The sequence below is a fragment of the Cephus cinctus genome, unplaced genomic scaffold (genome assembly GCF_000341935.2).
Source record: "Cephus cinctus unplaced genomic scaffold, Ccin1 Ccin1_scaffold2545, whole genome shotgun sequence".
NCBI classification, from domain to species: Eukaryota; Metazoa; Arthropoda; class Insecta; order Hymenoptera; family Cephidae; genus Cephus; species Cephus cinctus.
Genome location: NW_014334294.1, coordinates 2,839 through 23,119, shown reverse-complemented (window position 1 = coordinate 23,119; position 20,281 = coordinate 2,839). Strand labels below are relative to the sequence as shown.

General features: G+C 37.6%; 2 protein-coding genes and 1 long non-coding RNA gene across 14 annotated transcripts; 1 reads left to right on the top strand and 2 right to left on the bottom strand.

Annotated features, from left to right (window-relative positions):
- Nucleotides 1-1,127: 1,127 nt before the first annotated feature.
- On the top strand, nt 1,128-18,111 carry LOC107274231. 11 transcript variants are annotated; one of them, XR_001539417.2, is made up of 20 exons: nt 1,132-1,662; nt 2,425-2,497; nt 2,837-3,833; nt 7,857-7,952; nt 8,652-8,831; nt 8,943-9,149; nt 9,936-10,183; nt 10,459-10,648; nt 10,720-10,909; nt 11,893-11,987; nt 12,231-12,254; nt 12,656-12,700; nt 12,868-12,943; nt 13,047-13,214; nt 13,870-14,014; nt 14,137-14,244; nt 14,331-14,483; nt 15,030-15,062; nt 15,659-15,708; nt 16,910-18,111. XR_001539417.2 is itself a non-coding variant. In XM_015753121.2 (19 exons), exons 3-19 carry the CDS (start codon nt 3,096-3,098, stop codon nt 16,921-16,923), a joined length of 2,685 nt encoding a protein of 894 aa, XP_015608607.1. In that variant the 5' UTR covers nt 1,130-1,662; nt 2,425-2,497; nt 2,837-3,095; the 3' UTR covers nt 16,924-18,111. The 11 variants fall into 11 exon arrangements, 10 of the variants coding, with proteins under 10 accessions (XP_024947266.1, XP_015608609.1, XP_015608607.1 ...); XM_015753121.2 differs by lacking the exon at nt 15,030-15,062 and having other exon boundaries at nt 1,130-1,662; nt 9,978-10,183; XM_015753119.2 differs by lacking the exon at nt 15,030-15,062 and having other exon boundaries at nt 1,130-1,662.
- On the bottom strand, nt 3,840-7,844 carry LOC112495341. 2 transcript variants are annotated; one of them, XR_003061752.1, is made up of 4 exons: nt 6,428-7,844; nt 5,873-6,086; nt 4,758-4,953; nt 3,840-4,596 (listed from the first exon to the last, which is right to left on the bottom strand). It is a non-coding gene; the product is annotated as an uncharacterized LOC112495341 (long non-coding RNA). The 2 variants fall into 2 exon arrangements; XR_003061751.1 differs by having other exon boundaries at nt 5,873-7,844.
- Nucleotides 17,965-20,190, bottom strand: LOC107274230. Its single transcript, XM_015753118.2, has 3 exons — nt 19,360-20,190; nt 18,596-19,269; nt 17,965-18,522 (listed from the first exon to the last, which is right to left on the bottom strand). Exons 1-3 carry the CDS (start codon nt 19,457-19,459, stop codon nt 18,226-18,228), a joined length of 1,071 nt encoding a protein of 356 aa, XP_015608604.1. The 5' UTR covers nt 19,460-20,190; the 3' UTR covers nt 17,965-18,225.
- Nucleotides 20,191-20,281: the final 91 nt, after the last annotated feature.

Here is a 20,281-nt window from a genome sequence, read left to right as displayed (position 1 = left end):
GTGACGTCACACAGCTACTGTATCGAATGTAAATGTAATATTGATCCTCCACGTTTATACGGATTTGCCGAGTCTTTGGTATTATGTATATACATATATATATTCGCTTATTCACAGAGCTGCGCTTTTATTCTTGTATTACGGATTCACACGTAGCATGCTCACTAATGTTTTTCTTCATTTTTTAATACGAACGTAGATCCACTTTAGATCAGCACTCGTAAGCTCATAATTCAACGAGTGTATGTACATACATACTTTCACAAGTGATCCACTAGAGCCAAACGATCGTGACTCTTGAGTCATGAGTCATGATCGAGCTAGGCGATTGTACCTTTGTTTTTCTTATTACGTAGATACGAAAATTCTCGTAACCACGTACATGACTTTTTATTATTAAATTTATCGTATTGATTTTTACGTCATAAAGAACTATTCACCCCTAGGGTATTTATTTCCCGACCTTTTTTACGTTCCCTATAGCTCCCTCAGCATGATGGAGTAATTACGAATCGAGTATAGAATATAGTACTGTAGATACCTCGTATAGTTATTTTATATCCTCACGAAATTGATATTGTCGAAAATCTTCACTTTATCCATATGTACACTCAACGTCATCAATGCTTGGGCCCTAAATCTATTTTTGTCTCTGTCCCACTCATGTAATATAAATGGGAGAACTCAGTTGGTAAGTCCAGTCGTTAATAACGTTGAGTATAGTCACGTCATGGATCCCTTTCTGAATTTCGAATAGACCTCCTGCCAAGGAAGCACTTTGAAAGTGAAAAGAAATGAATATAAAAATTGAAAGAGACAAGGAAAAAAGTGCAGCTCGTGAAATTAAAATAAGAAATTTGGTGTGGAAGTAGGGTACAGGCTCTATATAGATGTATATTGTGTACTCAGTAGCAACAGCACCAGGAAGAAAATGGAGTCGCGCATCGGATCGATACTATGTCCAAGCCCAGGGGATGACGACTGCCAGGATGAAGGTTCATTGGTTTTCCTACGCTTTCAACGGGGTAATACAACACAAAAGAGCTCGTATCTACGTCTGTAGACGCGATCCTGAGTACTTTGTTCCTGGAGAGGGAGATTTGCTTCTGTCGACAGCGTGGCAGGTCCCCCCTCCCTCCCACGTCTAGCTCGGCACGTTTATCGAAAGTCAGAACGCTGCGGACTGCCGCACGGGGCACACGTTTTATTCAAGGCTTTAGTGTCTAGAGATTCTTATTCTCTCTCTCTCTCTCTCTCCTTTTTTTTACTTGTCATCAATCATCGACTTTCGAGTGCTCGTTGAAATTTGTACATTTATATAACCTTTTCATCTGGCTACGTTCGCGGGAGAATATTTTTCGTCTGTGTTCTCACAGCATTCTTTCTTTCTCGTACGATGCAATATTGAACGTTTTTTTGATACTACACGTTTCGAGGAGCAGGAGTGTACTGCGTGAAGTTTGTGGAATTTTGTGACGAATTTTTGGTTTAACTCAATGGTGGTATGTAATACCACATTACTATGCTGTGATATTTGGAAATTTTTTGTAATTTTGGATCAAACTACCTGCGTCCCTGGGCGTTACTGGTAGGTTAAAACTCTGCGCGTATGAATCTTCCTTGGTAATATTCAGTGTCTGGATTTAAAGTTCCCAACACCTGGTGAGTTCGTTTTTAATCATTTAAGAGTCATTAGTTAAGTAATTACTGTTTTCTGTTTATGCTTGTTAACGGAACGCCCTTAGGTTTTATTGCTTGATTTCTCTGCGGTATTCTCACAGCTCCTGTATCATCGATCCGTTGCTAGTTTACTTGGTTCTCTTTCGGTGCAATTTTTTCTTTTTTCTCTTTTTATTGTAAACATTTCGATTGCACTGCAATATGATGATTTTTTATAGTCCATTCCTACTTTTATTTTGTTGTTCTTCTATTCTTAACTTGATAATAAATATCTTCGTAACACTCTTACCAGCAGTACAGAGCGTAGAATTTTATTTTATTTACTTAAGTGCTGTAAGTAATGTATTCTTCAGTGTACAGAGCGATTGGTATGTTTCTTTTTGAATATTTAATTTTCTATTTTTTAGAAAAGGAAAAAAGTAATAGCGTCGACGTGACAGCGTGGAAAAAATTACATGCTTATTTTCTGATTGCGGGTCAAGGTTTATCGTCCTTGCGTGTCTACCTATTTTTTTACTGTAAATAATAATAACAAAAATATAAGGATAAGATATACCGGTTACCGCATAATGGTTGATGAATAATGTCGCTTATTGAGATTTTCTTCTAAGGAAAAAATAATTGTGACTATTTTTAACTCATTCTTCATTTCATGTGAATTACAATCTTACTTCATTGAATCACAAATCAAAAATACGAAATAATCAAAATACTAACACGAAACTTGTTTTGTTGTGTCTACAGGCCTTGCCTGAGAGGAAAAAATCAAGAGTGGACCACGTGCGAATGACAGCTAAGGGACACCGGCGACCACGTGGTACGGAGTAATCTCACTTACTCTGATCACATATAACTATATGAAAAAAATTCATATTAATAAATTTAATGCAACAAGAATATTGAAATTAAATATAGTTAATAGGAATAAATGAATAAAAAATTATTATACAAAAATTGGTGATAGGACAAATAAAATTATGAAAGTAGTGTAAAAGAGAATTATTAAAGAAAATGGTAAAATTACTTGTTAAAAATATATATATTGTCAATATTAATCGATCAGCGATAATAGCAATATAAAATTTATAGTTGATACGAATTGTTATGAATATTTTAAATCATGAACAATACTAAAAGCATGTATTATCTTGTCCAGTTTTGAAAAGGATCCACAGCAAGAACAAGAAAGTACCAGTGTCAACTTCACTGTTGAAAAGAACCTTGTGAGAAGAGGGTCCGTACAGAAAGGAAGAGGAAGAAGGAGTAGCAGAAGAAGAAGAAGAAGAAGAGGCGCGTCAGTCTTGAAGCAATGTTCAGAGCGTATCAGGATAGTGCCGTTTCGCCAGGGTATATGCGTGGTGTATAAATAGTAAGTGAGAGTGGTGGGGTTCGCTCGCGGGTGAAAATAGAAAAGAATGTTTTTGGAATCCAATTGGACTTGGGTGGCAGAACGATGGGGCAATATGGCCGACTTGGCCGAGCGGGTGGACGATCTGATATGCAGTTTTGACTCGGCTGGTGACACAACGATGGATACCTTATCGATGCTGATATTCGGCTGGATGTTGTTCGGTCTTGTGGTGTTGTGCGTTGGGAAATACGTGTATAATCGTTTTGTTCTACACGAGATCGGCAGCATCACTGGCGGTGGCACGAGCAGCATCTCAGGCAGCGGTGGAACGATAAGCGGCAGCGGTGCAGGAACGAAGGACGGTCACCTGCTGCACATCGGCGACAGCGTCGTGGTCGCCGGGAACGCTGCGAGCAAGTTCCTCATACCGGAAAAGGCCAGAGCATCGATGGGGAAGTCCAGCACGACCGGAACCCTAGGAGCGGCCATTGGTTCCGGTGGCGTTTCCTCGCAATCAGGCGGTTTCGCTGGTTCGCATGGAACGACAAATGCCACTGGCTACGTACCGCCCACTCCGCCGGTCCGGAAACGACTCACGAGAAAGACTTCCGGTCCCCTGATTAGTCCTGCCAGGAGCTCCCGGGCTCTCCACTTGCCCACTGCTACCGGTGCCGATCCTGACGCAGTGAGGTGGGTCAACGAGCTGATCGTCTGGCTGTACTCTGACCTGGTCATTCTCAACGAATTATTGGCCACCTGGGTCGCGTCCCTCAACGACTTCACCGCCAGTTCTGTGGAGGAGGTGAGTCATTTCGTTGGCCGATGTTGCAGTTTGTATCATTTATTTTCATTATCCCTGTTGTCGTTCTGCGTCTTGAACCAAAAGAATAATGAGAGCTGCTCCCTTCCTTGATCTGTTATCGTTCAGCCATGAACTCTATCGGCTTATTTTCTATCTTATTTTTACAAATTCTTTTAACACAGGATCCTATGTGGCGTAACATACTTGGACGCCTCTCTGCACACACTAGCTACAACAGTCTTATTTTCTGCTTTGCCACGGACCTCAGTAGCATTTACTGACTACCGCAGTGAGCTGGTCTAGGTTGCTATAATTACAGAGTACCGGACGCTTATGAATACATGGTTTATCTTTTTCATTTTTTATATAATTTCTTACATCACTAGCCATACCGCAAACTCATGCTGTGACCCAAGCCCGGTTGACTTCAGTTCGTGAAATTTATCAGGCTACGGTTCAAAGGTTGAAGGTCGCCAAATAGAACCACAGGACAATACCGTGATTGGATCCGTTCACTTCCTAGACATAAATTGTACCTACATACACGCAATATTACAAATGGTTGCAAACGTGGTAACGGGTGTGGATCGTTTTCCTGGCTTGACCCACATTCCAAATGTGCTTGGCAGTACTCAGGGAATAGAAGGTTTTCATCGATTTTTCTATCTCTTCTCTCTTAGACCTTTTTTTTGCTTTTCTCATGTCTTCGCTCCACTGTATACGGGCATAGTCACATAATAGACTTTGTGGAAATTTATCGTACCTGGATAAGCGGATAAATTCTAGATTTAATTAAGGTCAGTCGAATTCAATTGGATTGCTTGGATTGCTTTAGAGGGAAACTTTGAGGAGCTAAAGTCACTGTGTTGCTGGCTCACTAGGCACAGCACTGTGACCACTGACATTTAGCTCAGCCGCTCTTACTTTCTGGGAATATCCTTGACACCGTTGGCTACTTCCGGTCATTACTCTTTCTGCTCTTTATCATTTTCCTTTAATATCTCCAGGCATACTTTGCTCGTCTTTGAACGATACCTTAGGTATACATTGACTTAACCAATTGTTTGTTTGTTTCTTTGTACATTCAATATGGATGCCACTTCCGGTATGACAGCTGCACCTATTACATTCACCAGACATAATATTACTCATGACGTAATGGCCACGCGATGGTCCATTAAAAATTATATAGTTGTTAAAATAATGGTGGTTAATAAATGTCATGAAAATTGGAAAATTTCGTAAGCTCTAAGCTTCCTCTGATGTAAACAACGATTACAGAAACGAGTATACAGTCAATGAATGGTACAATAACTCGATCGGAAATCAATAATCAATCCTCATTAATGGTCGATCGTAACATGTTCTTTCACTTTATTCTGTTTTCTAACTTTATCTGTATCTTTTTTTTAAGACTGCATATAAACAATTGCCACGCTATGCCTGGTTTACATTTTTGGACTTGACACAAGGCGTAACAAACCGAATGTATTTTATGCTTCGCAAATAGTAATGGGGGTTACTCCCCCACTTGATAATAATCGAAGTGTGCCATAACTCAAGATTGCCCACGCAGCTCTAATCGTTATCGAGTTTAAGTATAGAAAGTTCCTTATCCGAAGTCATAAATTTGAAGAACTTCACGAAAAGCATGCACGATTAATAATGGCTGCTTCTTTTTAACGGGCGCTGTTATCGCATAACCAGCTGTTTCTTATTAAAGGGTCCTTGTGTACTTCCTCTTGAGATACCATATACAGTTTGCACAGTGTACTGACATACGTATTAAAGCATGAGAGCCATTGATAATTTTTCCAATTGTTCCACGGGGAACGTTATATATTTTTTTTCGATTATGACTGTCTTCGTGGACGCTGTGACCATGATCAATGATCTATTGGATTTATATGACCTGTCAGCTAGGCTGTGATGGCAGTTCAAATGGTTAACAGCAACTTAGTATAATTGAAATATGTCTTTATTAAGCTACTAATGCTCTAGACTGTTGTATTGTCATTTTTTATTATCGTCCCACTTACGTAATAACTAAGTCGTAACTCGTCACTCTCCTGTAGTTCGTGACGTCATTCAGCTCCTACCAATCGATTCCACCCGCATGACATCATCATTCAATTTACAATGTAACTCGTTGCTAACGTCTAGTTCCCATGATAGCGATCGATTATGCTCTTCGTGTATGTAAGACTGACGATTTTATGTTATTCGCTTTTGGCGTGATTCAGTGAAACTTGGCTAAATTTATTTTAAGAAATTTAAATTTCCCGCGGTTAATAACAGAAAATTCAAGGCTTGTTATTATTAATATATAGTATTTGATAATTGCGGAGCATTCCTTGGCTGCCGTACCGACCGGAAACATTAGGCACGATGACGAAGTCGATATGGAGAGTACAGCAATATTGAAAAAATTGTCGTTCTTGTCAAAGTGTCCGATTCGATTTATCCGAGATTCAATTAAAAAATAATAGCTAACGAAATTGAATGGTAGCAAAAGGATAATTCGGTATTTACGTCGTTTCTCTAAATCCACGAGAAATAAAATAGTCCTGAAGAATATTTCGAATTCAGCGTACCGTGAAGACGCTATGCCGTTTTCGAGGTTATGCCTATTATCAACATTCACTTCTTAGTGGAAGCGGCGAAAATTTCGTCACTGGCTGTCAGCGGCCTCGTGGCGTTCTACAGCTGACGTCATCGTTTCCGAAATAGCTCTCACGTAAATTTTTATTATACTTTAACATTACCCATAAGGTCGATTAACCGGCTTCTGAACGAACGGCTCACGTGAACTGGCCGTTACGCGTTTGAAATTCAGGAACTTCGATCGCGTCTACCGTACCTTGCGATAAAAGTCTTAGGGCCGTATTCAGATTCAGTTCTTCGTTTTAAGCACGATCTTAAGACATTCTCTACCAAGTGTTATTATTACTATATATATGGTCTTAAGACTGTGCTTTGTGTCAAGCACTGACTATGAATACGGACCTTAGAGTATAGTAACGCGACGAAACTTTCCAGGATTTTCGAACCGTCTGATCCTTTTCCTTTCTTTTTGTTTTTTTTTTCTACCACCTCTTCGCGGGTCGATGAAATGATTTATAAAAGAGACCAACATCATTAAATCTACGACGAGCACTGCGTCCACACCGTTGCGTCATAATTTTTATAGCTGCGACCCTGGCGCCTTGCCAGAGGCAGGAAAAAGAAATCATTATCGACACGTGTCTCCCATGACTGAGTAAATGGGAGTCGGTAAAATCAATCTTTTCCCATAGCTTTTTACTCGTATGGTAAAACAGATTAATATATTTTTATTCGTCTCCTTTAGACTCTAACTAGAGTCCTACGATGCTCCTGTTATTGAGTAACGAACGAAATCTATGTACGTATCTCATTGTTTATTACTCGCACGATATCAATTATTGTTCAATCGAAAACAAAGTGAGGCGCGTGAGAGCGAAATCTGTGGAATTGGACTGTGAGTCCGTTACAACGAATAGAATAACTCAGAAGTAGAATTTTACGTCGCTCTCCTCTTAGGTTAAACGAACCTAATGACTGACGAGTATAAAATAATTATTTAATAGGCTTTTTTTAGTTCATTAAAAATTTACGTAAATTCACTTCCGAAAATTCACATGTGTAATTAAGCATTAATTGTAGACAAAAGTGTGAAATGTGTAGACAAAAGTGACTATGTTCAGGCTTGGGAACTTCAAAATTTATTGTTATTGCATTATTGACATATTTCCAGATCGTTCACGTTCTATACAGTGACATACGATTAGACGCACTGGCAGATAGTAACGAAGCATCCGCGGGTCAGTAACATCGCTAATCATTCCCATTCATAAACAAATTACTCACTGAGCAAGAATAAATCTTGCGTAATCCATTGCGCTGTACTGGAGTATCTTAAGAGGATTTTCTTATTATTTCTTTAGTGTACATTCTACATTTCTTCCCTCTTATTTTAGTCGCATCCTGTTTATTGTGTTTCAGCATGGAGTCGGCGTGGAATTCGTACGGGTACTACCTGAGACGCACTCGCCGAATTTATCGAATATCTTTTGCGAGTGCGACTCCAAGGATGACGTGGTGAGTCATCAGGATATTTATATACATTGTTGATCCTTAAGATATTAATCGATACGCTCTTTATTTGATGGGCTAAGTGAAATCAAGATATATTTGGAGAATTATCTGAATTGAGTGGACTATAATCGTATAGCAGAGATAAGATCTTTAGCATTTTAATTATACTAAAAAATACAGTGATAATGTTATTTTAAAATTGTAATCAAACAAAATATAATTAACTACTCAGATTCTGATAGCGTTTTCGATTGGTTGAAATTTCTTAGACTGGGAGATCTGACGTGTAGATCTGTTTGGTGCAAGCCTTACACCGTGAGCGTCATTGGGTAACAGTATAGGTGCACTTCGAAAATTTGAATCGAACATAAGAAAGTTCAAATAGCCTAACGTTTCTGTCAATCAAATGCGCACGGCGTTACACCTTTAATCCGGCAAGCCAATCGAAAACACTATGGATAAAGCTTGCTCTTTTGGATAATTCCGATAGCATTAAAAAATGTATAAACAAGTCAAAGAAAGACACGAGATTTATCATCCCGGTCAGTAGTCTATCTCAATTTTTTTTTACACGCGTGAATAATTCTATAACGTTCCATCTTGCACTTGCGACAAGTAAACGAAACTTGAAAAATTTGAGGATCGGTAGGTCCGGTGAAAAGGTTTGAAAATTTAATCATCCTTATGTTTTGCAAATTTCAGACAATCACTTGCGACTGCGAGGCTACTCCCGCCTTGCAGCTCAAGGCTTTTCGACAAAAGGGAGATAGGGTCGAAACCAGCCATTATCGCGTCAACGTTAATCGATTTCGAGCACGACTCAACGTTGTTTCTATAACTGAGAAACTGTTGCTCGATATAAAGTGCGACGGGTGGCCTGAGGTGGGTGAAGTCGACTGAAACGTCATTAAGTAAAAAAAGTTTTTTTTGTCAAAAAATTCGTTAAACTAGAATTGTTCTTTATTTAATCCTGAACAATCTTTCTATTTCTAGGTAAAGGTGTCCTTGGCTCCTGTAGGTACTATAAAAAAGGATCTGGATGAAAGCCAACTTCAGGAAGTGGTAACAGAAATTGTCGTCGGCGCACTCAGGGGTACCAACGTTCACTTGAACTTATCTCAGTATCCGACTTGTCCAAGATTATGGCGCGAACCGCCGCCACAGCTTGGATATCCTCTGCCAGTCCACTATGACAGTATGGTGGGTAGAACCAGTATGAAATATTGTCTATGATTAATGAAACTGATCCAAATGTATTAATAAGTTTTCTATGTCGGCACTGATAGTATTCAATTAATTACGACAGTAGCCTTGATTAATTTCCAGAAGATCAATCTTAAGGTTTTACAACGGGCAGATATCAATGCTTGCTCATTGTGAATGTTCATCCTTTATCTAAAAAAATGTGTCAGTGCTAATTATTTTTTTGCTTGGGTATTCTCTTGGGTTATACGTATGCAGGAAATGCTTTTTATCCTTTTTGCACTGTTGGTTCGGACGTCGAGTTTTTAATTGCCTTACTTGATTGATATTGGCATCGCGCAGCTTCAATTTAAGGAAATCGACTTCTCTGACCTCCTATGTAAATTACAATCGCGTGACTGTTACTTTGCACTGTGTACTGTATACCGTGTGCTAAAAAATATACTATATGTTGCATAAGCTATAGGCATAGTGTAAGATAGTAGACTGTACTATGATTGGGTCACATAAATTACTCGGTAAAGTCTACTTAAGTTTACTTGCTACAATCTCTAATACTATAAGCACACTCAAAGTATACTTTCTACTGTTATAATTGAATAATCAATTGGTTCTCTTGTATAACATCATTTTTTTTTCTATTTCTTTTAATCAAAATTATTGAATGCCAATGTGTTTTAATTTATCATATTGCAACAATTGCAGCTGCTGCATCACGTAATTGTCAACACGCTTTTGCGGGCTTAACGCTTTTGGGCTCTTCGATTATGCTTTTTCTTGTAGAACATCTCGAACTCAATGATACATCCCCAACAACATCCTCAGGTTCATTCGCAATCGACCAACATGCAACAATATTTGCGTGGCGAGAAACGACTGCTGGTTAAAGTAGTGAGGGCGGTTGATCTTGGTGGTCAGGAAGGATGCAGGGAACCCTACTGCGTGGTGGAATTGGACGAGCCTTCCCAGAAGAATCAGACGTGCATTAAAAAGGACACGAAGAATCCTGTATGGGACGAGGCTTTCTTATTGTGAGTTAGCCACAAGCATTCAAATTAATGTGTATTCTGGTAACTAGTTGTGGTTACTATGGTTTACTATAGACTGCTATTCAGGACCATTGAACCACCTGAATATGGATGATTCCAAGGTGGAAATCAATAGAAATCAAATGAACAGAAACATCTTCAGGTGGTTGAATAATACTGAATAATCAATAAACGTTTATTGTATTATGTACGTTATAGCTGTTACAAAGTTTTCCTTATAAGTTAGACATCAGTTTGATGTAAATATTTGATTACAGCGATATCAGCCACAACACGTCTGAGGTACTTTTGGAAGTATACGACAACGTAAACAAGAGCCAAAGATTTTTGGGATTGGGTATAGTTGGAGTCGAGGAGTTGTTGGCCAATCCTAGTCAGAGACAGATAATACCGTTACAGGCCAGGCCTTATGAACAGGACGAAGTTACAGGCACCCTGACTGTAGAAGTAAGTAATATCAAAGTGTCTCTCTTGAAATTCAATGAAATTCAAAATAATTGTGTCAATTCGAATTGCAGTTCCTGTTCATCGAGGGTGCCGAAGTACCACAAATTGGAAACAAACCGTACAAAGTGAAGGAATCAATTAAGACCATCTCGCCAAGTCGTAGCTACACGCCAACGAATCTACTGAGCAACAATAGCCTAAACTACAACAATGGTAACAGCACACTTATCTTGTACGACTCACCCGCTCAGTCTCCAGGGGGTAATTACCGAATAATTGAATATTTGCGAGGCAGTGTTACCCCTTTTTATTACAGTGTGCACCTTATTCTTTTAAAACTCATATCAGCAAGCTATATCGCGAATACCATGGACCCTTCAGTATCACGGTATCTATTGTTGCAACGAAGGCAGAAAGGGATATAACTTCGTTTTAAATTTAAAAGGGTCTTTGTATGTTATTCGTTCCAGTGCATTAATTTTATAGACCAGTCTGTTATCTGTTATTAAACAATTCAATGTTCATTGGCGCTTTGATGCAATTTTTGCATAAGTATCTTTGTACGCATCGATCATACACGCGTGCGAGTCACGCACGAGTATACCAAGGACGTTGCCAAAATTTACACTAAAGGCCTTGTGCCAATGGGTAACTGACCTTAAGCAAATTATATTCAATGCACTTGGTATCCATTTACTAAGTACGTAGAGGAGGAAGAGCTTATAATTTCAAGCCGAATATTAATGTCCATGATTGCTATTGAAATATACGTAACACAATGGTGTCCGTGGTGTTCAGAACTTTAACGCACTACGTCATGATGCAGAACACACGGTCCATCCGGAATGAAAAATCCTGTAGAAATCAGCGCCAGCATGAGGGAACCCCTATACAGAGAATCCAGAGCTTTTGGTTGTCTTCATTCAAAATAGTCACAGTCGCAGCATAAATTGGTAGTAGTTGCTTGCAAAGTAGTGGGAAATCATTGATAAAGAAAAAAAGAAGCTATATAAACGAACAGCCATTCAGTAGTTGTATTTACAAAAACTGTTTTTTTTTTTCACTTGGAAAGAAAAGGATTATCTATATTTATTATACTCTTTTATTCATCTGGTATCCAGAGCACTATGAAGTTTTCCTTCTTGTTTTACTCAAGTGTATGACCTCCCCCCCCCCTCCGTCCTTTCTCCGTAGTTTACCGGTTAACAAAAGTTATTAATTTTTGTTGTTTCACCAATTCGCAGATTACATGATGAATGGCAACAACGTGGATTCTCCGTACAGAACTGGACAGATGAATGGAAATAAGGGAACGCTGATTGTGCATAGCCAGCAGAGGGTAAGGGTGACTGAATTTGTTTTTATTTGAAGAAATTTTGAAAATGGATCTTGCAAAGTCTATGCAAAGGTAAAAAAGACGTGTGCGTAATTGTTAAAAAATAACTGGAGTTTTTATGGCTACCGAGCGTTGAGTTTTCAAGTGAACCCTTTACTTTGATTTCCTGGTCTGTTTTAATGTTTATTCTAATCAAGTTTTTTTTCCCATGTTTGAATTTTTTTCTACCGCTTTCTTTTTTTACAGCAACCTGAGCGGCAGATCGTGAAGGTGAGAGACGTGAATGATGCTAATTACAAAAGATAAATGAAAAAGAAAGTTGCACATAAGCAATTACCTCTTAACAGTGAATGAGGCACGGTTTGTTCGACCATTAAATAAGTTTGTTGTTTATAACAATCTATAACACTATGGTGTTGTAAGATCATTTTGAACATTCTCAGACAGACACGTCTTTTTTAAATTCTTTTGGATGTTGCGGTATGTAGTCGATTAACGTGTGCCAGTTAATTAACTTACATTTTTTTTTTTAAATGGTACGTTCCGAGTGACATGCATATTTTTTTTCTATTAACAGAATAAGTCTGTTCTGGTGAATTCATGCCTGAGAATAATTTCAATTTGCAGGATTATTAACATTTGAGTGTCGTGTGTGTTTATTAATCCCCCAGGTCGCCTTAACTGAGGATGGAAGCTGGCAAGAAGTGTCGCCGGAGGTAAATGCAAAATTTAAAAACCAAAAAGCTATTAACAATCTGTGCGCGCAGAATTAACGTTAAGCGTTCGTGCATCGTTTCATAGACTGAGTCACAAGTATAAATTAAACTATCATACGGAGCGGCATTCTTAAACTATGAGTCACTACTTTATAAAATATTTTTAGCACGGAACCAAGGATACCAGCGCTACTTCCGGACCGGAAAGCACACCCAATTCTTCAAACTCTGAAAGCTTGAGAGGTATATATAACGTAAATAATTATTTTTCTTTATATTCACGCTACACATGGTATGTACCAAAGATATTTTTTGGATTTTTAACGCTCTCTTTCTTTCCCGATAGAACGTGGAAGGACCCGAAGAAAACGACGTGACTTCTTCGGCACGATAAAGAGGCGTCTAGGTCGGTCGAAAACGAGAAGTCGATCCGTCGGTAATGAGGGCGAGACCAATCATGAGGAAGCTCATTCCAGATCAATATCGGCGGACAGAGCACGTGATCCTGGATCTGGTATATTTGAATATTAAATTAATTATTCAAAAGCAATAACAGCTATAGTATAATGACAAGTCATGGTTGAAAATACTAATGAGGACACACTATGATAATATTAAAAGTAACAGTATTTATTTATCAACCAAGTACACAGACTGCTGTACCGTATCTGTAGGGTTTCACTGCGTAAAATTTTACTTTATTCTAATAGAATTTTGAGAAAAATTAATAGTTTGGGAATGTAAATATAGCCTATCGATGTCTCTTACTATGGTATCTGTTTGGCAGTTTATTATAGCCCTTTTATGAGTTTTCATTTTCTCTCTACTACACTTTTCTATGTAATATTTATGTACACGTTTATTCTACATTCTCTTTCGCTTGCGTGCATAAAACTGTCACGGCACCTCAATTCATTGGTAAGTTTGTCTTAATTTAGAAAGGAAACACAAATAGAACTAATCGCATAGTCTGCTTAGTTTTTATAGAATAGTGGAAAATATCTTGTCATTGATTAGAGTCAACCTCAAATACACCTAGCATATATTTAATCCCTGCTCATCGACATTAGTCTATTTCTTGTTCTGCTGAGCTAAGAATCGCAGCAATTTAAATATCTGTCAATTTTGATAAACAAACAGAATTTCGTCATATAACTTGACATTTTCAGCATTGCTGTCGGTACCAGGAAGGGAAGAACAGTCGAGAAGATCTAGTCTGAGCGAAGCCTCGGCAATAAGCGGCACATCAACGAGAACCTACGTGAACGAGGCTTCCACTCTCGTCCTGGAAACACTTGAGAACGGGATCAAAAAGTATGTAAAGAGAAAGTCCAATCTTAAAATATTTAAGGAACTGGACATTTTCGACGTTTAATGAGTGCTACCATTTTTTTTTAAACCGACACTGATATACAATGTGTGAAAAACATTTTCAGACACTACCTCGTACCTTTGTCCCTCGCACAAAAGAGCAAATGGAGGAAAAAGGGAACAAAACTTCACATATTCAACGATCATACGTTCATCGCGAAGCACATGCAAGGGTGAGTTACAGACGTCATTATAAAAATTATCATATCGACAAAACAGTGATCTACTTTAAAGAAAACATAATTATTAAAAATTTTAGGGGCACCATGTGTCAAGTTTGCAAGCGCACGCTTGCTCGAAGATTGGGAAAGCAGGGATACGAGTGTAGAGACTGTCAAATGAAATGTCACAAGCACTGTCATGTCAAAGTTGACACCACCTGTCCGTCGTCCACCATACAGTCAATCGAGCTGTAAGTATTATTCATTTTTTGCTCTTATAATACAAAAAAAATATTATAAATTGTTTCTTAGAAAATTATCTAAACTCGATGTAACCAACATTTGGATGAATCAGTAGCAATTATTGTTTGGCAGAGGGGTTCGATGAGGATAATTAATTGTTTCGTACATACACCAAGCTTCGAGGCACACTCTGTGTAATCAAAATAAGTATGATCTAGTAAAAAAGTAGTCTTGGTCGGCCATTTGCTTGTACCACTGGTTGTCTATACTTGGCTCAAGACTCGACCGAGTCCCTTGAGACAACACGTGTTAACATTAAGCACACATTGCATATACATACATATTTTTGGTTAAAAACACCCATTGGCATTTTAACACTTAACTGTGTAGAAATTGTTGTTCTTCTATTTTACGTATCTCTCTCTTTCTCTCTGTCACTCTCACATGTAATATTCATTAGGCGTATAATATATAAGCCGTATCCATTAACGTGTTACGATATTATCGAAACAAGTTTCTAATGCAAGTTTCTTTTGAAATATCTGCCAAATAAGGTCCCTACTGCCACTTCTGAGCGAATAAGATAGGTAAGCTTTACGGAATACGAAAGATATAGTATTTTGATTTTATACAGCATTGCAATCTCTACATGGGATTATACGCCTATGCAGCTATGAAACTACTTTTTTGAGAGGTTTTTTCTTTGACTCTTTGCACTTGCTCACGTATTAATTCTTTATGATCATCATTAATATGTAATGTACAAGAAACAAAGTTTGACAGATACCCTTCTTACAGAATCAGTGATCTCTTTGTATCTTGTTTAATTTTTCTTGTGTTTACTAATCGCTCACTTTAACACAGTCTCTCTCGATTTCCTATTCCTGCGATAGCGCATGCGCAGTTGTTAACCTATTTCAACTAGTGAAATTGCAACGTGGTCTAGTGTATGTATGCAGTATAGTACATCTTTATAGTTGCACTTGGATAATCGTGCCTGAAGCTTACAGTGCACTTTGAAGGATGCAGCTTGATAGTGAACTTTTTCATGCTGCGTTCAGTCATTGCTGTTTAGTGAAATTTTAAAAACCAATTGTTACTACCAGAACAATAATACTGAGCCCTATTTCGTTTAATATTTTCTAATGACGCAATTTAAAATTACTATTGTTATTTATTTCAGAACGTGCATCAAGAACCCGGAATTCGAACGAAAACCATCGAAGCGACTATGTTAGTGAGGACTTTCTTTACTCGTTTATACGCCATACATTTTAAGTAGTCTAGCTATGACAAGAATCAATATGAATTTGTCATTCATGACAATCGTGGAATCAAACTACGATAAAGCCAACAAAAAGAAGCAAATAACAATTTTCCGGTGAACGTATGACGTTGATTTAGTCTGCTTGAGTTCTGTCAAAAAGTTGGCCTGTTCGCTTAAGAGGAATACGGCGGTACAGTTTAAATGATAAATTATTTATTGAAAACGAAAGAGAAAGAAAAAAATTACTTTTACGGATTAGATTACTGTAGAGAAATCTCGTCATTATTTACCGGTAAATTGTAATGAATAAATGGCGAAACTTCTCGCGGATTCAAAGTTTATCTACACATGTGTGATTTATGCGGATAGTACACGTATGCGAGTATGCGCACACAGATTCACGAAATGACGCCTTTTTACATAATATATATAATATTTATCGAAGTTTTTGGAAAACTTCAAGCACTATTTCTCTCTCTCTCTCTTTCTCTTCACACCGTTTTTACTTGGTAGATACGCGTAGCAAACACTGACCATTTCATTACGCTCCTTCATATGTGAGATATACATATATATAATCATTGTCTATGGAGACGCTAGTTGAAAAGGAAAAAAAAAAGAATTAAAAAGAAAATCTCTATATACTCAAAATAAGAAAATCCTTTCCTATATCGACAGGAGAATTTTGAATAATTTTTTTTGGTCTTATATCATAAATCATGCAAGAACAACCGAAAAAACGGATACAACGAATTCGTTTGTTTTCTATTGAACGGTTTATTATAATAGTGAATTTCAAAATCGAAAGTACACACGAATGCATATAATTACATGATTGAAACTACTTCTGATAATACGGCAACATACGCGCCGTAGAAATCTCCATAAAACAAGGAAGGATGGAAAGCGGGAGAAAAAATGCCTAGATTCTGTTTTTACGGTGACAACATGACAAAGAATTACTTTAATTTTTACGACTTGGTAGAAACGTAATAAATAACGTGACAAGGAAGCGCGCTGACGTAAAAAGAAAGTAAAAGCGACGCGTGATATGTTCGTTACGTCAAGTAGATATTGACGATAATAATAAGTATAACAATATATAATAATAATGCATCGGCAACGGCTACAATAAATAAATATAACAATATTAATGATTTTACATAGGCTGTGAGTGCTAATGGATGAAGTTACGAGTACGGATGATAAGAAGTGCTACTGGAAGGATGAGTTAGCGTGAACAGTCTATGAGGGATAAGTCTTATGGCTACGACGAGATCTTTATTTATATATATATTAATAATACACGAAGACGCAACACTTAGTGCGATATGTATACGAAGCTATGGAATTTCTTGTGAATTAACGTTTGAAACTTAATTTATAATGGATACATTAAGTTTAACCCGATGCAATTTATCGAGTAAATTTAATTTTCAGAAACACATGTATTTCTATAGTTTCTTCTTTGTTTCGCTATCTGACGTCAAGATGGCGACCTTAACGTACAGTAATCTCAGTTTTGAAATTTTATCTCAGCCACTCTGAACTCTGTCAGTTAAGTAAAATTCACTTGAATACAATGAAATGATATGTATATGTAACGAGAGACAGCATCAAAACAATCAAGAACTCTGGTCACTTGTGCTTTTACACGAATATATAAGCACGTTACTATATTTGGAACTTTGAAATAAAGGAAAACCAAAAAAAAAACTCTAAAAACGATGCTACAGTTGTAAAATAACTAACTGAAGTTCATTGATACGAAATACGATCATAGTGCCTATAGATGTTGAATGTTATGTATATTGTACGTTTATCATATAGAGAAGCTCTATTTATTGACAGTATAAGGGTCACTCTGCGACAACTTTCCATTATAGAATCTCTCTAAAGGAATAACGAAAGAAGTGCTGATGAGAATAATCCTCGGTAGGACAGTCGAGCGTCACTTATGTCGAGAAACGAGGGGACTCCCCACTTTGTATACCTGTTACTCTATATGGCCGTAGGTGTCGCCCGCTTCGATATGCGCTGTAAAGCTGCGCAGTGTTCAATTTCCGTTAGGGTTTGAGCAGACTGCCTGACATGGCACATCTTCTTTAGAGGCAGTCACGGAGGCAGCTATAAAGAACAAGAAATCAGGATGGCTTGGCGATGGCGGGGGTTAAGTCGAAAACTTAAAACAAGTTAGGCTGTGGAAATAATTAACGTCAAAATCAGTGACGCTCGACTGTATTTGAATATACAAAAATATAATGGACGAAAATTATAAGAAGCGCGTAGTCACGTAAAATCCGATGAATACAATGTAACTTAAAGATGAGAAAATATATTATGATCGCACACTTATTATTATACCATAATCCTCGATATTTTCATTCGTACACTTTTCTATACGTGTAATATTGATTATTTATTTGTTACAATATCGTGCATAGCTTATAAATATTTTTCAAGATTACTTATTAAAATATTATTTATTCATTATCGGTTGTTTTGCTGTTACTTTCTGTTTCTTCGCTCTCTGTACTAGTCTCGTGTATCTCAATGTTGTTACCTGATTTCTTGGTAAAATTTTCGCCAATCACTCCGACTGTTATAGGATCCTCCACTTCTGGTATTTCGGAATTCAATATTTTAATTCTTTCCAGAGCGAGAATTATCCTTAACTCTACGGTGCCCACTTTCTTCTCGTTGTCAGTCAGTTCCGTATCGGCGTGAGACTCCGAACGGAAAACGGTATCGGATATGTAGAAAGTACTTGAATAATTTTTCTAAAAAAAAAAAAAAAAGATATTAAGTCAGTATCTATGCGACGGTAGTGGCTGTATATGCAGTATTACTGACCACGTGTGACTCCAACTTCTGCTTATATGCCGAATGCTTTTTTGAAGTTTCAAATAAGTAAATGTCATTTATCTGACAGTTACTTAAGTTTCGATGTTTTTCTATTTCAATAACTTTACCACGAGGCTTGTGATTATTAGCAATGGAAACGAGAGTGAACGTGGGTTCCGTTCGTTCCGCATGTATCATCTTTCCGTCCTTGTTGATCCTGTAAAGCACTTCGCATTGGCCAACAGTTGAATTTTCCACGGCACTGAAGTCACCGGACATTCTGTGTTCGAGAACAGTGCCAATACTCAATTGATTGGCTATCGTTCTGTACAAATTTAAGTTTGCCGACGCGTTACGCGATACGACAAGACTCTTTGCGCCATTTTTATCAAAAACAATTTCAAAGCGTGGATTTACAAGCTGATCGAAATAAACCCATTTCCCGAAATATTCAAGATACGATTCGCCTGCGTTCGCGATTTTAGTTTCCTCGTTCCTTATCAACGGATTCTCCATGACGCAGCTCAAAACGTCGGACTTTCTTGGACGACATAACAAATTCGCTGTTACACTCGAATAAAGATATGTGTCTGATTCGATCCGCTCTATCTGGCTGATGTTAAGCTTAAAGTTATACTCCAAATTCGGCGACCAAACATCTTTCTCGATGGGTATACGACCAACTGGTGAAAAAAAGTGTAAATCGTTATAAGCATAACGCTTAATTAATTTTGATATGTTTTTCTAGTTTCTTTCCTTAAAGCGCTACTCACCGAGGAAGAATGGTATCAAGATCACTAACATGATGCTGCTGGATGCTGGACTGATTATTGGAACGAATTGGTGGCTCCCTTTATAGTAAATGGGATGCATTGCTATAGTCGGTTCACGGGGTCAATGTGAATTTTTGACAGTTCGGCAGGAATCCAATCCTTAAGAAATCATACAGGGATTTATATAAAAACACGGAAATATATGCTAAAATAGAAAAATATAATATATATGCAAGATCACGCGTGGCTTGCCGGAAACTTCATTGTTTTTGATCTGTCAAAAAACACATCGAACTCGTGGACCAACTATAGCAATGAACCAAGTAGAGTTAATACATGCTTCATCTTGGTGGTTGAACACAACTTTCAAGAGGTCAAATATTATATGATTTGTTTAACAATAAGATTATTACTATATATGTGTATTAAGTAAATTTTATTGACAAGAAAAGTAAGAAATTGCTTTAGTTTATTATTCTGTCTATTATTTTTCATTTTATATTATTTTCACAATGCATACACCTCTGGATAAGGCGTATAGCGAGGAGTAAACTATATGATATATTGAAGGTGCCTTTGCAAATTTGTAGAAACCGTTTATCTTATTTAAGCAATTTTACTATTAGTGTAATTGCCGCAATTTTTATAAAATCTCCAGGCGAACGAAATGATGCATAACATCAAGAGACTCGGTCGAAACTCGCGCCAAGTACAGGCGACCAGTAATACTATGCACCAGCGGACCGTGACTCGTTTCCCGAAGTCACCCTTGTATTTGTTTTCCGAATCAACTATCTTACAAAAGGCTTCACGTAGGAAAAATGTATTGATACATTCATTATAGAATTTTAACATTTCTCATCGATTGCAATCAATATGAAATTGATTTTTTCCTTTACTTCCTGAGATTCCCCCCCCCCCC

Excerpts from the sequence above, each read along its gene's own strand:
- LOC107274231 (XM_015753119.2), top strand. The coding sequence starts at position 3,096 with ATGTTTTTGGAATCCAATTGGACTTGGGTGGCAGAACGATGGGGCAAT. Across the intron at positions 11,988-12,230 it reads TTGTGCATAGCCAGCAGAGG|CAACCTGAGCGGCAGATCGT; the intron begins GTAAGGGTGACT and ends CTTTTTTTACAG. Across the intron at positions 13,215-13,869 it reads AGCACGTGATCCTGGATCTG|CATTGCTGTCGGTACCAGGA; the intron begins GTATATTTGAAT and ends TGACATTTTCAG.
- LOC107274230 (XM_015753118.2), bottom strand. The coding sequence starts at position 19,459 with ATGCATCCCATTTACTATAAAGGGAGCCACCAATTCGTTCCAATAATC. Across the intron at positions 19,270-19,359 it reads CTTGATACCATTCTTCCTCG|TTGGTCGTATACCCATCGAG; the intron begins GTGAGTAGCGCT and ends TTTTTTCACCAG. Across the intron at positions 18,523-18,595 it reads AGAAGTTGGAGTCACACGTG|AAAAATTATTCAAGTACTTT; the intron begins GTCAGTAATACT and ends TTTTTTTTTTAG.